Below are 15,582 nucleotides of genomic sequence, written 5' to 3'. Positions count from 1 at the left end.
GCCGGCGAGATTCCACGGGAGGAGCCTATGTGAACTAGGGGCGGCCGGCACACGGGTAGGCATGGATTTGATTGCAGAACGATATAGAGCACAGCTTCATTGTTGTTGTTTTTTTCGTCGACACGTATATTGGTTTCATAATGCGTTCCCGGTCAACTTCCACCAGGACGTTAGCTGCCAAGCGTGATGACCTTATAACACATTTGAACAGAATAACTTTAATAAAACTTCTTGGGCAAGTTGGTGCGATTTGGAAGACATGATTTTTTGAGGCGCTAATGAGACACACGCAAGGGACCGACACATAGACACACAGAGTGCCAGAAAGGAGCTCGCTGTACTAGAAATAAATCTAAACTTCCTTCTTGGGCAAGTTGGTGCGATTTGGAAACCATGATCTTTTGAGCGCTAATGAGACACACGCAAGGGACAAACACACAGACCCATAGATTGCCAGAAAGGAGTTCGCTCTACTAGAAATAAATCTTAATAAACCTCCTTCTTGGGCAAGTTGGTGCGATTTGGAAACCATGATCTTATTGGGCGCTAATGAGGCACACGCAAGGGACAAACACACAGACCCATAGATTGCCAGAAAGGAGTTCGCTCTACTAGAAATAAATCTAATAAACCTCCTTCTTGGGCAAGTTGGTGCGATTTGGAAACCATGATCTTATTGGGCGCTAATGAGACACACGCAAGGGACAAACACACAGACCCATAGATTGCCAGAAAGGAGTTCGCTCTACTAGAAATAAATCTTAATAAACCTCCTTCTTGGGCAAGTTGGTGCGATTTGGAAACCATGATCTTATTGGGCGCTAATGAGGCACACGCAAGGGACAAACACACAGACCCATAGATTGCCAGAAAGGAGTTCGCTCTACTAGAAATAAATCTTAATAAACCTCCTTCTTGGGCAAGTTGGTGCGATTTGGAAACCATGATCTTATTGGGCGCTAATGAGGCACACGCAAGGGACAAACACACAGACGCATAGATTGCCAGAAAGGAGTTCGCTGTACTGGAAATATATCTTAATAAAACTTCTTCTTGGGCAAGTTGGTGCGATTTGGAAAACATGATATTGTGGCGCTAATGAGACACGTAAGGGACAAACACACAGACAAACAGGGCGCTAGAAAGGAGCCCGCTGTAATAGAAGTATATCTTAATGCGCGTGCACGAAGAAATTCTTGAAATCGTCCATCGGCACTAGTTCACCGACTGAAATACGCACGTTTCCTTCATATCCCAGTTTGATCATGGGTGCCGAGTTCCGTCGCCATGCGCTCACTGAAAATAAAATCCTCCGAATATACACGCGACGAAGCTGATGGCGTCAAGCCCTTTCTATTTATGCTGGTAATTCAGAGGCCGACGCTTGAGTGCAACCGCAGCGGCGGATTACATTCCGCACTCTCTGCTATCATACTCGAGTCCCCAAAAACACCCCGAAGAAAAGCTAAGCCAATCTAAACGCGACACTTACGTATGTTTGACGTTGAACAGAATAGGTTCGATCATTGAAGCCGTAAAGCTGAAAGGAAACTGACCAAAAGAACACACACAAAGCATGCCAAGTGTCAATATTTACAAATATTTACAAAACAGGCGAGTAGTACAGGCGTAGCAGCAACCAGCCAAGATGGCGAGGAGCAACCTCTACTTTCTCTTCTTCAGTGCCGGTCTAATGCTGACCTCTGCTTCGGTGCCGGTCTTCTTCTTCTGGCTCACGTCATTACCCCCCGGGCGAAAACACGCGCACCATCCGGGCAGGTCAGAGTGCAGCATCAGCGGACGGGTGATACGGCTTCAGCCGGGCAACATGAACTACGTCAGTCTTGATCGGCGCAGAAGATAACATTGGTTGCGCCGGTGCAATCTCATATGTCACATCGGTAATTTGGCGCAGAACGCGATAAGGACCATGGTAGCGTGGTAGAAGCTTCGCGGAGAGACCAACGTGTCGAGTTGGCGACCAGAGGAGCACTAAGGATCCAGGAGCGTAACATACATCCTTGTGACGGCAACCGTAACGGGTCTTCTGTGACACCTGCGACATCTGAAGGCGGTCACGCGCGATATGACGCGCAGCGTGCGCTCTTTCGATGGCGTCCTGTGCGTACTCCGATGGTTGTTGTGGGGCGGCTGGTAGTACAGTATCCATAGGTAGTGTCGGTTCCCGGCCAAAAAGAAGGTAAAATGGTGAAAAACCTGCCGTATCGTGGCGTGACGAATTATAGGCAAATGTGACAAAGGGTAATGTAGCATCCCAGTCGCGGTGGTCGGCGGAAACGTACATGGACAGCATGTCGGTTATAGTGCGATTCAGACGTTCGGTGAGGCCATTCGTCTGAGGGTGATAGGCGGTGGTGACTTTGTGTTTCGTGGAACATGAGCGTAGAAGGTCATCGATGACACGCGACAAGAAGTAGGGACCGCGATCGGTGAGCAGTTGACGAGGCGCTCCGTGATGCAGAATAACATCGTGAAGGAGGAAGTCGGCAATATCGGTGGCACAGCTGGTTGGAAGTGCGCGCGTAATAGCGTAACGCGTGGCATAGTCTGTCGCGACAGCGACCCATTTGTTCCCTGATGCTGATGTAGGGAAGGGTCCGAGCAAATCGAGGCCGACGCGGAAGAACGGCTCTACTGGGACATCGATAGGCTGAAGAAGGCCGGCGGGAAGCGTCGGTGCTTTCTTGCGTCGTTGGCAAAGTTCGCAGCGGCCAACATACTTCTGTACGGCGCGATAAAGTCCAGGCCAAAAGAAACGACGCCGCACGCGATCATAAGTGCGCGTTACACCAAGATGACCTGCTGTAGGTTCGTCGTGAAGCTGCTGGAGGACAGTAGTACGCATGTGGGAGGGCACCACAAGCAAGTGTTCAGGGCCTTCGGAGTATACACTGTGGCGGTATAAAGTGCCATTATGTAAGGTAAACATCCGGAGTGACTCGTCAGGGGGCCCGGAACTGAGACGGTTGATGATGGAACGTAACGCCGGATCACGCCGCTGTTCATCGCCGAAATGAATTAACTGAGATATAGAAAGGACACAGGCATCGGTGTCAGGGTTGGTGCTGTCGGGCGGATCCACGGGATAACGGGACAGGCAATCCGCGTCCTGATGTAATTGGCCAGACTTGTGGATGACGGAAAACGAGTACTCTTGTAATCGCAAAGCCCAGCGTCCGAGACGGCCTGTAGGATCTTTCAGCGAGGAAAGCCAGCAGAGCGCATGGTGGTCAGTGACTACCGTGAATGGGCGACCAAAGAGGTACGGCCGAAATTTGGAGATTGCCCAAACAAGGGCAAGGCATTCACGCTCGGTAATTGAGTAATTGCGTTCTGGGGCAGAGAGCACGCGGCTGGCGTACGCTATGACGCAGTCACGACTATGCTGGCGCTGGGCAAGGACGGCTCCGATTCCGTATCCACTGGCATCCGTCCGAACTTCCGTAGGAGCAGATGGGTCGAAGTGCGCCAGCAGAGGAGAAGTCGTCAGAAGGCGGATAAGCGCAGAAAATGCCTGAGCTTCGAGATGGCCCCAGACGAAAGGCGTATCTTTCTTGAGAAGGTTGGTGAGCGGACGGGCGATGGCAGCGAAATTTTTGACAAAGCGACGAAAGTAAGAACATAAGCCAATGAAGGAGCGAACGTCTTTGGTTGAGCAAGGTGCAGGGAAATGCTTCACGGCGCGAATTTTTTCTGGGTCAGGTCGGATTCCTACACCATTAACAAGGTGGCCGAGCACTGTTATTTCGCGGCGACCAAAATGGCACTTGGATGAGTTAAGCTGGAGACCGGCGCTGCGGAACACTTGGAGGATGGCGGACAGGCGCTGAATATGGCTCTCAAATGTCGTTGAGAAAACAATAACGTCATCTAGGTAACATAAGCAGGTCGACCATTTGAAGCCACGAAGGAGCGAATCCATCATGCGCTCAAATGTGGCTGGCGCATTGCATAGGCCGAAGGGCATAACTTTAAATTGGTATAACCCATCAGGTGTCACAAAAGCGGTCTTCTCGCGGTCCATAGGATCTACAGCAACCTGCCAATAGCCACACCGCAGGTCGATGGACGAAAAATAACTCGCTCCGTGGAGGCAATCGAGGGCATCATCTATACGTGGCAACGGATATACGTCCTTCTTAGTGATCTTGTTCAGGTGTCTGTAATCGACACAGAAACGCCAGGTGCCGTCTTTTTTCTTGACAAGCACAACTGGGGATGCCCATGGGCTAGACGAAGGTTCTATAATGTCTTTTGCAGCCATCTTGTCGACTTCTGTTTGTATAATCGCCCGTTCAGCAGCAGAAACACGATAAGGACGGCGATGAATAGGGTTTGCGTCGCCTGTGTCGATTCGGTGCATGACAGCCGTTGTCTGGCCAAGTGGGCGGTTGTCGAAGTCAAAAACGTCCCGGTACGACGCTAACACACGGCAGAGCTCATCAGCCTGCGCAGGTGAAAGGTCCGCGGCTATCATTTTGTTGAATTCACTGGTAGGCAAGCTGGTGGATCCTGCTGAGCACGTCGGACTCAAAGTCGCCTCAGATGTTAGCGTGGATATTTGACAGTCGCTGAGGGATGCCAACGTTGCGAGCGCAATTCCGGATGGTAGAACACGGGCGGATAAGCCGAAGTTCAGCACAGGCAGATAAGCTTCGTTGTTGACAATTTCGACAACCGTGTGGGGTAGGGTCACATTGTGTGCCAAGACAACGTCAGTAATAGGGGATGCAACGTAATCCCCGTCAGCGACAGCAGGAGAGGGCGTCAAAAGAACATAAGTAGTGGATTGGGGCGGTAATCGCACGTACTCTGACGAACACAGTTGCGTAGGTTTAGCAGGAAGAGTCTCTGGGACAGAAGAGAGTTCAAGTTGCAGGACACCGGCGCCGCAGTCGACGAGGGCTGAATGTGTCGACAAAAAGTCAATGCCCAAGATCACGTCGTATGGGCACTGCTCAAGCACAAGAAACTGAGCGCTCGTTGTATGGCCAGATATAGTAACGCGGGCAGTACACGTTCCAACAACAGTAGGTGTGCTTCCATCGGCAACTCTCACTGTACGTAGCACGGCGGGTGTCAGGACTTTCTTCAGCTTCCCACGAAGACTAGAGCTCATCACCGAGATCTGTGCACCAGTGTCTATAAGGGCCATAACACTAACACCGTCGAGTTGGACTTCGAGCAAATTAGAGCGGGTAGGAACTGTCAGACGAGGATTTCGAGGCCGGGTCGAGAATGCAGCGTCACCTCCGGGCGCTGCACTCGTTAGTTTTCCGATGCGTAGCGTCCAGAGTTGGCAGGCGACGGGAAACGGCGGGCTTGCGGCGAAGGGAATCGGCGGGCTTGCGGTGAGCGAGATCGGCGATCGCGCGGCGATGGTGACCTGCTGTACACGTTGGTGCGAGTGTCGACGTCGGGCGTGTCAGTCGGTGGAGAGCGCGACGATGTTGTACGGGAGTAGCCTTCAGGACGAGGGTTCCGGGTGCTCCAGCCAGTCGGTGACGTCTGACGGCTCCAGCAGTGTCGCGCAATATGCCCAACTCGAGAGCATGCGAAACATATTGGGCGATCATCCGGCGTCCTCCACTCAGCGGGATTGCGGTATCGCGAGTAAAAGGGCTGATTCCGCGGCGCGACTGGTGGAACTGGTGGTGTGACTTGTGCGACTGGTGGCACGCGAACAGCGCACACAGAGGAGAGTCCCAAATTCGCGACCTCCTGTCGAACCACGGCTTGAATCAATAAAACCATAGGCTGGTTGGCAGTCGAGACATCGGGCACGAGAGGGGCTGGTGACATTGCTTCTAGTTCCCGTCGAACGATCCGTGTCAAAGTGTTCGAAACCGGCGATTGTGACGTAGGTAGTGGTTCCTCACATGATGACGATGCGGCAGTATTGGGGAGCCTGGTGAATTGCTGGGCGATACGGCGGGATTTAGCTTGTTCGAATCGCCGACACTCTGTCACAATAGCATCCACGGTGGCGCAGTTCCTGAATACTAAGAGGTTGAATGCGTCATCGGCGATTCCTTTGAGTATGTGTCCGATCTTGTCCGCTTCGGACATGTTACCGTCAACTTTACGGCAAAGCGCTAGAATATCCTGAATATACGAAATGTATGATTCAGTAGATGACTGCGCACGGGAGCCAAGTTCTTTTTTAGCGGCTAGTTGACGACCCAAGGGCTTGCCGAACAAGTCATTCAGTTTTTCTTTGCAAACGTCCCAGCTGGTCAGATCGTGTTCGTGCGTCTCGTACCAGACGCGCGCGGTTCCTGTCAGGTAAAATATCACATTCGCCAGCATAAGCGTATCGTCCCATCTGTTCTGTTTGCTGACACGCTCATACCATGCAATCCAGTCCTCGACGTCCACGTTATCTGTGCCAGAGAAGGTGCCCGGATCTTGCGGAAGCGATAAGATGACAGATGGCGGGGACGGCTGCTGCACGGTAGGTTCCGGCGCGGTGCGTGCCGGAACCTACCGTGCGAGCCTACCGTGCGAACCTACCGTGCCGGAACCTGCCGTGAGAGGTACGGGGATCGATACCCCGCACCTCCACCAGAAAATGTTGCGCGAAAACGTATATTTACAAATATTTACAAAACAGGCGAGTAGTACAGGCGTAGCAGCAACCAGCCAAGATGGCGAGGAGCAACCTCTACTTTCTCTTCTTCAGTGCCGGTCTAATGCTGACCTCTGCTTCGGTGCCGGTCTTCTTCTTCTGGCTCGCGTCAATATGTACAAACGCTACATGGCTTAAGAACACAATTAAGAACGCTATCACGAGATGAACTGAAGTGCATCTGTGAGCGCTATCGTCCTCGATCAATGACCTTCCGTAACAAAATATCTGCACGTTTCTGACCTCCCTACCACCCCTCCCACTCTCTCTCGTTTATTTTGTTTTTCCTTTCGTGCTATCTTTCTTTGCTCAGTGGATTTTCTACTGACGATATCGCGGTATCTGGCCGTTGCGGCTATTTATTTTTTCATCTTTGCAGCACTTAACAACATGCAGTAATAATCTATATGACGTGCGGCTATCAACCCTATATCTCTCGTTGCTTCTTATCAATGAAAGTAAAAGACAGGAGCTATTTTCTGTTTGAGTGCGCTCTGTCGCAATTTTTAGGCCATGTTTTGCGGTGATTCGTGTCCTATTCTATTTCTTTCTTATCGCCCTTCGCACCGAGTGGCTGATTCCGGTGATACAATTGGCTCGTCAGTGCAATGTCGTGCGAACAAACAACGATGGTCGAAAGTTCTGCGGCCCGTATGTACAAAAAGCTCTTACCTTTGAATTGTTCCTAAGAGGAAATTCCAGCCAATCGTGATGCTGGAGGATCGGCTGGCAAATAGCAATAGCAAAGTACTTACGAAAGAGAATCCTTCTGAATTCAACTTCGCATTCGCAAATCAGTTTGTACACGTTCCGGAGGTTCGTAAGAAGAACTCGTCAATCCAGATACCAAAATCTTCCAAAGTGAAGACGTCTCACTGGCTAATTAAATACAGTTCTTACGAATTCAAGACATTGTGAATTATGCCCTTCCCTATGTTGACAAAGCGATTCTTATGATATACTAGATCCACCGAGGTGACATAGTGGCTTTGGCGTGGCGCTGCCAACTTAAGCCACAAGGCGCGGAATCAAATCCCGGCCGGGGCGGCCGCATTTCAATAGGAGCAACATGCCAAAACGGCCATGTACCGTGCATTGGGTGCACGTTACAGAATCCGAAGTGGTCAAAATTAATCCAGAATCCCCCACTGCGGTGTGCCTCGTAATCATATCGTGGTTTTGGCACGTAACAAGTCGCGTAGCTTCTGCTTGCATACGTCCCAACTTGTCAGTTCTTCATGCGTGTTAAACCAGACGCGCGTGCTGTACCGCACAGATTTTAAAAAAAATTAGCAAGCATCATCGTTTTCTGACCTGTTGTGATAGCTAACGCGCTCGTATAACGCGAGCAAATCTTCTATGCCATTGGTGTCCGTGCCGCAGAATGTCCCGGGGTCGCGGGCATGCGAAATGGTGAACGTTGGCGGAGCTGGTGTGGACGGCGTAGTGTGCGCACTGTCTTCGGGCATCGTCATGAGACAAACGCGGCGTCTGCTACTGAGTTCCAGGACCGGGTTGTAATGAGGCGTACCCCGCACCTTCCACCAAAAGATGTTACGAGGAGTATTAAATCGGCAGCATAGGTTGTCGGAAGGTTGTCAGTTCGATTCCTGCCACCACCGGGCACCCACTCGTTTAAATGGGCACAAGCGTACCCAAGCCTGGCGTTCTGCTTTCTTCGGGGGTAATACGCTTGGGAAAGGAGCATGCGTCCTAAATTCCCGTCGAAAAACTCCTGAACACAACGTGACCACCCGGTGAATGGAAGGGTCGAGTCGTGTCGCTGTCTTGGAGGTCGGGCCAAGCCACGACAAGGACAAAACCGCTGGACTCGTAGACGTGTGTGGTAGCTGTTACGCACCACACTGGAAGACGTACGCCGCACCTCCACCAAAAGATGTTACGATGAGTATTTAATCGGCAGTGTGGTACTCGTCAAGTTACATGGTACTTCGCTTCCGCCCAGCTCGAGCGTTCAGACATGCGCACATCGTTTTCGTCTTCATCGCTTAACTGTGACAATATTACCTTTGTCTGAGCACAGATATCAGGACCACCCATAAGCTTTGCCAACGCGTTAAGGTTTCATTTTAATATCAGTGACATGAAGACAGGTCGGTACAGCGAAAAGAGCAGTTTTAAACATGGAAGACCCCCTGGATGTCACGGAAATAGGTGAACCTAATTGACTGGCGCATCTAGGCAAATTGTGTTTGAGTTGGACAGCGTGCATAGTCTTTTCATTCTTAGGTTATCACCAACTATAACTGCACATTATTAGGGAAGGCGTCTGGCCAAGGACCAACAATGATAATGAACGAGAAAGTTTGCGAGTAGTGCTCTGGACCAGTATAACGTGGCGATTCGATCTTTTCTGCTCGTGATTCTATTCTTTTCACATCATCCACCGCTTACGACCGGCCAGTCCTGGTGATAACGTAGAAGTCGGCGCACCACTCGGATCACTGACGGAGCGCGAAAAGAAAACAAGAACTGCAAAAGAATCGCTAGATTATCCCAGACCTTGCATTCTCCCCATTCGTTTTCTCTCGTTTCCTTTCATTTATTTTTTAAGGACTTGCCACGAGTCAAATGGAGTGAAATTACCGAAAGGGCATGGAATGAGTTTTTGCTTACTCTGACAAGCTCCACCGAGTGATAACGCGTCCTCGGGAAGCTATCAGGGTCGAAGCCGGCCTTTGTGACTGTCACTATAGTGTCTGCTTTGTCAGCGCCGGTGCGAGATGGCAGAAGCAGGCGACCCCCCGTGCCACACCCATTCCGACCAGCTGACACGACGACTGGAGGCCTTCCGCGATACTATATAGTGCGCGATAGTGAAGCTCAACAATGGTGGCAAACAACCCGGATGACCCGACCGATAGCGCCAAGGCGATAACTGCCTGCATAGCGCACGTGCGTAAACTCCGCGAAGCCCAGAGCGCCGACGACTATCGGTGTGACCAGAAGGTACGTGCTGGCCAGTGTTTCTCACGAGTTAGACATAAAGAAATGCATGTGGAATTCTTCGAATAACTCGATACTTTCAGACATGTCCTTCAGATTAAGACAGTTACCCATTTGTTCAAGAGGGAGACAGAGATAAATGTATACTTAAGACAGGGAAGCAGACTAGACTCCTCAGCCCGTATTCAGGAAAAAGCTCTCATGCTAGAACTGTCACGGCCGGTCAGCGGCAAACAGCCCTCACGGACGATAAGCTATGTGAATCTGGGTCCACCCAGCCTACCACTATGCACTGAGGCAAAAAGAAAGCACAGGAAAAGAGTTATAAGGACCAACGATTAAAACTTACGTGACAGTGTTAGTATACACAAATTCGCATCAATAAAGTCGAGTCAGTTCGCAGCGGTGCATACATGCCTCTGTTGCTCAATATAAAATGAGGCACCGATGACTGTGGCACAGAGCCTGCAGAAAGAACCAGCTTCGTCAAAGTGTTGTTGTCCGTTCGTGTTAGAGAAGCAACCACTGCTTACCCTTCACGCGTATTCTGTGGGCTACTCAGAATTAAGTGGTCCACGGCCTCGGGCAGCAACTTGCTCGAAACTTTCACTTATTTTAGGGAAGTTTTCTTTACGTGCTTCACTATATCTTAAGTTTTGTGTAAATAGTTCTAACGCTAACTAACGTGGGACGTCGACGCTGTCGTGTGGGCGCCCAACTTCAACCAATTCGCGTCTAATCGTGTAAAATAGCAGCCTATTTGTTACTTGTAATGTTGAACATTGTATAAATGTTTACAAAATTTGATTGGTTATATCTAGAGACCAGATTTACAGGCACTAAAAATGTTGTTTTAGGCAAAATACCGCCCTTTAGGTATGTATAGGCTCTTTTAATAAGTACTTCCGCAGTGCATCAAAAGATAAATTATGAATTTTAGTGAACACAGCCCCCTAAATCCCAGTTTTGTGCAATTCACTTTATTTTCTCGATAACACGGAATGAGGCAAGTTGCGTAAGCTACAAGATTTATCGGAAATTTAGTGTGTCTAGACACCATGAGAAAAGTTGTGAAAGCAGTGACAAATAAGCACCATCTCAAGATGTTCGGGTTTGTTGCGAGTTTTTTTCTCACCGAGTATTGGCCTGTATGCAGAAAAGGAACGTTCAACATCCGCCGAAGTTATATAGGGGCACATATCTGTACTTCGGAACACTCGATGATTCGACGCATTCTGGAATTCCAGAATGCTCGCCGCTCAGCACCTTTGACAGTTCTTTCAGTGCCGAAAAACCAGAATTTTCGTCCGAGACTGATTAAAGTTTCGAACTAACTCTATCAGCAACTGGTACATTGATCATAGTGGAGAACTATTCCTGAGCTTCCGAAATGAGTTGCGCCCGAAATAAGTTGCGCCCGAGCATTCCAGTTTCTCTATGATGTTGGCTAAAAACGTGAAGTGAGCGCACGAGTATAAGTGACTTTCAAGTGTATCGTCGCTTAGCGCAATTTGAGCTCTTCTCGCAGCGATGCGCTCGTCAGCTGCAAAGCTGTTCATAGCAGCCGTTACACCGGAAAAGTGTTTGTAGTAATAATCAGCTGTCTTCAGCCAAGATTCCCAGATGGTCTTAACATTAGAACAAAATAAGGCTGGCACAAAACACGGGAAAAGCATTTTTAGGCTCCGCAAATCTAACATAGGCACCAAATTCGAAATAAGCATTTATAGGCACAATAAAAGTGCAACTAAAACGTTTATAGATCCATAGTTCGTGCTATGTTAAATAGTCGCGATAAGGAAGTAAAGAAAATGTAGGCATTTTGCCTAAAGTTTCGGTCTCTAGTTATAACTGTGTAGTTTTTTTCTTTAGGAGAGAAGGTTTCCGTTTGGATTTTCTGTATTTTTCTTCTTCTTATACGTGTACTGTACTATTCACTGTATTATTATATGATACTGTATGTTATCATAGTGCATGTGTTGTTGCCATGTGATGGACCCTGGACCCTTGTCGAGCTGCTGCGACAGCTTTTCGCCCAGGTGTCCCTCCAGTTAACTGATGAGAAACGTTAGACTATCAGGTCACCGCGCGTAACCAGTACGTGACAGATAGCAGGTAAACTTGGCGAATTAGGAGGCATTGGCATATTCGGGTGGTTGTTTGAGAGCGATCTGTCAGTGTACGAAGGTAGGTGAAAAAGAGCATAAAGCAGTAATACGAGAATAGCCGGGTAGGGTAGTGATAATCTGATTTCATTGTCAGCAATGAAGCCGTTTTTTTTTTTTCTTTCTTTCTTTTTTTTTTTTTTTTTTTTTTGCTAGCACACACGGTGAAACGACCACTCAAATGTGCCTGCTAAGGTTTCTTTGCCCTTGACGATAACACATACGCGTGCATATGCGCATATATTCTAATCTGTGCCAGCGCTAGAGGAATTGGACTCACTTATATTCATCGCGCTGATTCTTGTTCTTTTGTTTTTCGGTAGCACCCTCTTGCCGTTCATGCACGCGGAGCAGGCGGTGCACTTTATCTGTCTGTCTGTGTGTTTTGTTTATGCGGCACCAGTGGCGGTGATCTTTTCTATCAGAATTATGTATATCTCACTCTCGTACTCTCATTGAAGACATATGTCCATTCTAACTAAAATATATGTAGATGACGAAACAAGTACGCATAACGCATACTTGGAAATGCTGCCGTCGGCCAGCCAAAATATATACACTGAGCGCTTAAGCGCTATACCGGGAGGCTTGCGTGCGAACGACGTGCGTTTCGCAGGATGCCGGCGGCCGAGGAAGTGCTGGTGACGGGCGGCGCGGGCTACCTAGGCTCTTGCCTGGTGCCACTCCTGCTGGAGCGCGGCTGGCGCGTGGCCGTGTACGACACGTTCTCCCGCGGGCTGGGCCCGCTGCTGCCGGTGGCCCACCGCGTGCGCCTCGTGCGTGGCGACGTCCGGGACGGCGCAGCGCTGGCGTCCGCGCTCAAAGGCGTCGGCGCCGTGGTGCACCTGGCAGCCGTGGTGGGCTACCCGGCGTGCAGCCGCGACCCCGAGCTCGCCGAGTCCATCAACGTGGGCGGCACGCGGACGGTGCTCGAACAGCTTTCGCCCTCTCAGCGGCTGGTGTTCGCCTCGACCGGCTCGTGCTACGGCGCCGTCACGGAAGGTCTTTGCACCGAGGAAACGCCGCTGTCGCCCCTCTCGGTGTACGGCAGCACCAAGGAGCAGGCCGAAGACCTGGTTCTGAAGCACGGATGCGTCGCGCTGCGGCTCGCCACCGTGTTCGGCGTGGCTCCTCGGATGCGCGTCGACCTGCTCGTCAACGACCTGTCGCGGCGCGCGCTCCGCGACGGCGAGTTGGAGGTGTACGAGCCGGACTTCTGGCGCAGCCTGCTGCACGTGCGCGACGCCGCGCGGGCCTTCGCGCTGGCGCTCGACCGCTACGACGAGATGCGCGGTCGCGCCTTCAACGTGGGCGACGACGCGCTCAACGTGACCAAGGCGAAGCTGGCGCGGCTCATCTGCGACCGGGCCGGCGGAGTGCGGCTGCTGCTGGGCGCGCCGGGTCGAGATCAGGACAGGCGCGACTATCGCGTGTCGCACGCTCGCATCCGAGAGGAGCTGGGCTTCCGAGCGAGTGTCTCCCTCGAGCAAGGGGTCGACGAGCTGCTCAAAGCGCTGCCCCTCATGAAGCCCCACGAGCTGTGCATGAACTAGCACCCACGCCCCCGACAGTGCCGTCTTATCGCTGCTATATGGTCCGAGCTGGTATTTTTGAAGGCTCTATCGTCGGCAGTGCTTCTGCTTGCACACGAGTCAGATACAGTGTGCACGTTCCCTCGGAGGCGCGACGTCATGATCGTACAAGCTGGCAAGCCATACATTTTTGGGCAGGACCACGGCGACACTTTCATTCTGCAAATCGTGACTCGCAATGAAAAAAAGCGCCATCCTATGGTAGCGATATCGCATTAAGAACGCGCAGGCATTTTCATATAGGAAGCCTATGTTGGTTTTATCGTATTTAGTGCGTCGAATTCAAAGGAAGTGTCCGCATGCGTTAAACTGGCGACTAGAAACAGAATTCTGGTATATAGTGAGCGTAAAGGTGCTGGTAACGCAGTTCGCCCACTAGCCCGTGAATGCGCTGTTTGCTTGCGTGCTATATGTAAGGCCGCTATTGACAAAGCCATGAACTCTATATTATTTGCAACCGCGTTCCGTGCATCCAACTATGCGGTGAACAGCACACATTGAAAATAAACCTGTACCTGTTGCAACGTCTGTGTGATTAATATGGACCTGTGCCATGGTTATGCACCAGTGGCTGTGGTGCAAAGTCACTCTCTTCTTTCTTAGGAACTGAAATATATTTTATTTACAGGAACGTCAGAGAGGGTCGTCCTTATTTAGGAACAAGTTTCGCGAGTACAAATAGGATTAGCGGTGTCAAGCATGTAATCTAAGTACTGAGTGAATGTTATCGCTGTTTAGAATGCCGAGCTCGTCGGTGGAGATGAAATTTATTTTAAAGCAACCTCGGCCGAAATGAATGGCGTAAATGCCCTGGAAGCAACTCGGTTGCGATTTGGCATCGGAATTATACGCTGCGCTATTATTTGATGCAAAGTGGTCTAGCCTCTAAGTATGTAGTACCTGCTCGCCCAACAACGCACATTACTAAGATGGTATCGACAAGTTCATCGACTACAGCATCCAGTGAACACGAAGACTGCAGCTGTGATAAGGGAAAGACACCGAAATGCATTTAAGGCGAAACGCCTCTAGACATATATCTGCCTTGAATCTATAGTATTGTAACATGGTATGGTATTGCTACATATATTTATAAAATTACTATTCGACACTAGCATGAAGGTAGAAAGGAAACGCACTGAGGTTTCCTGAGACAGAAAGCTTCGCAGTTGAAGAAACATTTGTCCTAGTCCTGGGGAACCCGTGTCCAGCGCCTTTCCATTCAAGTCGATCTAAAATATGAGTTAAGAGGCCAGTAGGTTTCAGAAGTACAAGCCAGAACCTTCAAGCTATAAGCGACAACTAATCTAAACCTACCGGCCATTATAAGCTCAAAGTATCAATTTCAATAATGCTGATTTTATGTGTGAGAGCAACCAGTCCCATTGAACTCACTTACATTCTACGCGATGGTGGGGTATTCGTCAAACCATACAAAAAAATGTTGGCATATAGTTAGGAGAAGCATTCTAAGCAGCACGGTAACAGCAGTGGTAGCAGCAACAACGTAGACGTATGTATACCCTATCGGCCACGTATAGCAAACGAAGCAGGCTTGTGAAAAAGAGCTCGGCTTCTCAGAAAGGTAAGCGGTTTGTAACTGGCATACCCCTAAAGACAAAACTTCTGCTAGAACCACGCGAATGTAATACGCAATACCGGACCAATCAATGCCGTTAGCTTTATCAAAAGATGCGCGAGCCTATCTCCTGCGGCAACGAAGACGTGTCTGCCCCGATCAGACTCGTAACACAGAACACTTGTCCTCTGTACCCGATTATGAAGTTATTTGCTTAATGACCAATAACGCGCATACGGTGCCCATCAGACTACTCAGTTGTCTTTGCCACTTGCATATTCGCCGCACGTGTTGGTATATATTGCACGCAATTAACCACGCCGAACCTATACTTGCAAAGACAGGAAGATCGCCCGCATTTGTTAGCATCGAATTGTAGCTCCCTTTATCTCAATCGTCTTTAACACCCAACTATTCCTTCGGAAAGACGATGGATGATTACGCAGTCAGGTGTCATTACAGGCAAGGGCGCTTTGCGGTAATTCACGCACAACGCGTTTCACCTCCAGCGAGGCTTGGTCGGAAACGGGAACACGAGCCGGCATACGCTTACTTCAGACGCTACGAAAAAGAAAAGCCACGAAATCCGATGCCTGCACGGCGCGCGAACATTTCCCGAAACCGACGCCC

General features: G+C 50.0%; 1 protein-coding gene across 1 annotated transcript; it reads left to right on the top strand.

Annotated features, from left to right (window-relative positions):
* Window positions 1-9,480: 9,480 nt before the first annotated feature.
* On the top strand, window positions 9,481-13,897 carry LOC119460706 (GDP-D-glycero-alpha-D-manno-heptose dehydrogenase). The gene is made up of 2 exons (XM_037721767.2): window positions 9,481-9,619; window positions 12,398-13,897. Exon 2 carries the CDS (start codon window positions 12,399-12,401, stop codon window positions 13,332-13,334), a length of 936 nt encoding a protein of 311 aa, XP_037577695.1. The 5' UTR covers window positions 9,481-9,619; window position 12,398; the 3' UTR covers window positions 13,335-13,897.
* Window positions 13,898-15,582: the final 1,685 nt, after the last annotated feature.

The sequence above is a fragment of the Dermacentor silvarum genome, chromosome 8, assembly GCF_013339745.2.
Source record: "Dermacentor silvarum isolate Dsil-2018 chromosome 8, BIME_Dsil_1.4, whole genome shotgun sequence".
Classification (NCBI taxonomy): Eukaryota; Metazoa; Arthropoda; class Arachnida; order Ixodida; family Ixodidae; genus Dermacentor; species Dermacentor silvarum.
The sequence above is the reverse complement of the archived record's forward strand: the minus strand, read 5'-3'. Positions and strand labels throughout refer to the sequence as shown.

Excerpts from the sequence above, each read along its gene's own strand:
- LOC119460706 (XM_037721767.2), top strand. The coding sequence starts at position 12,399 with ATGCCGGCGGCCGAGGAAGTGCTGGTGACGGGCGGCGCGGGCTACCTA.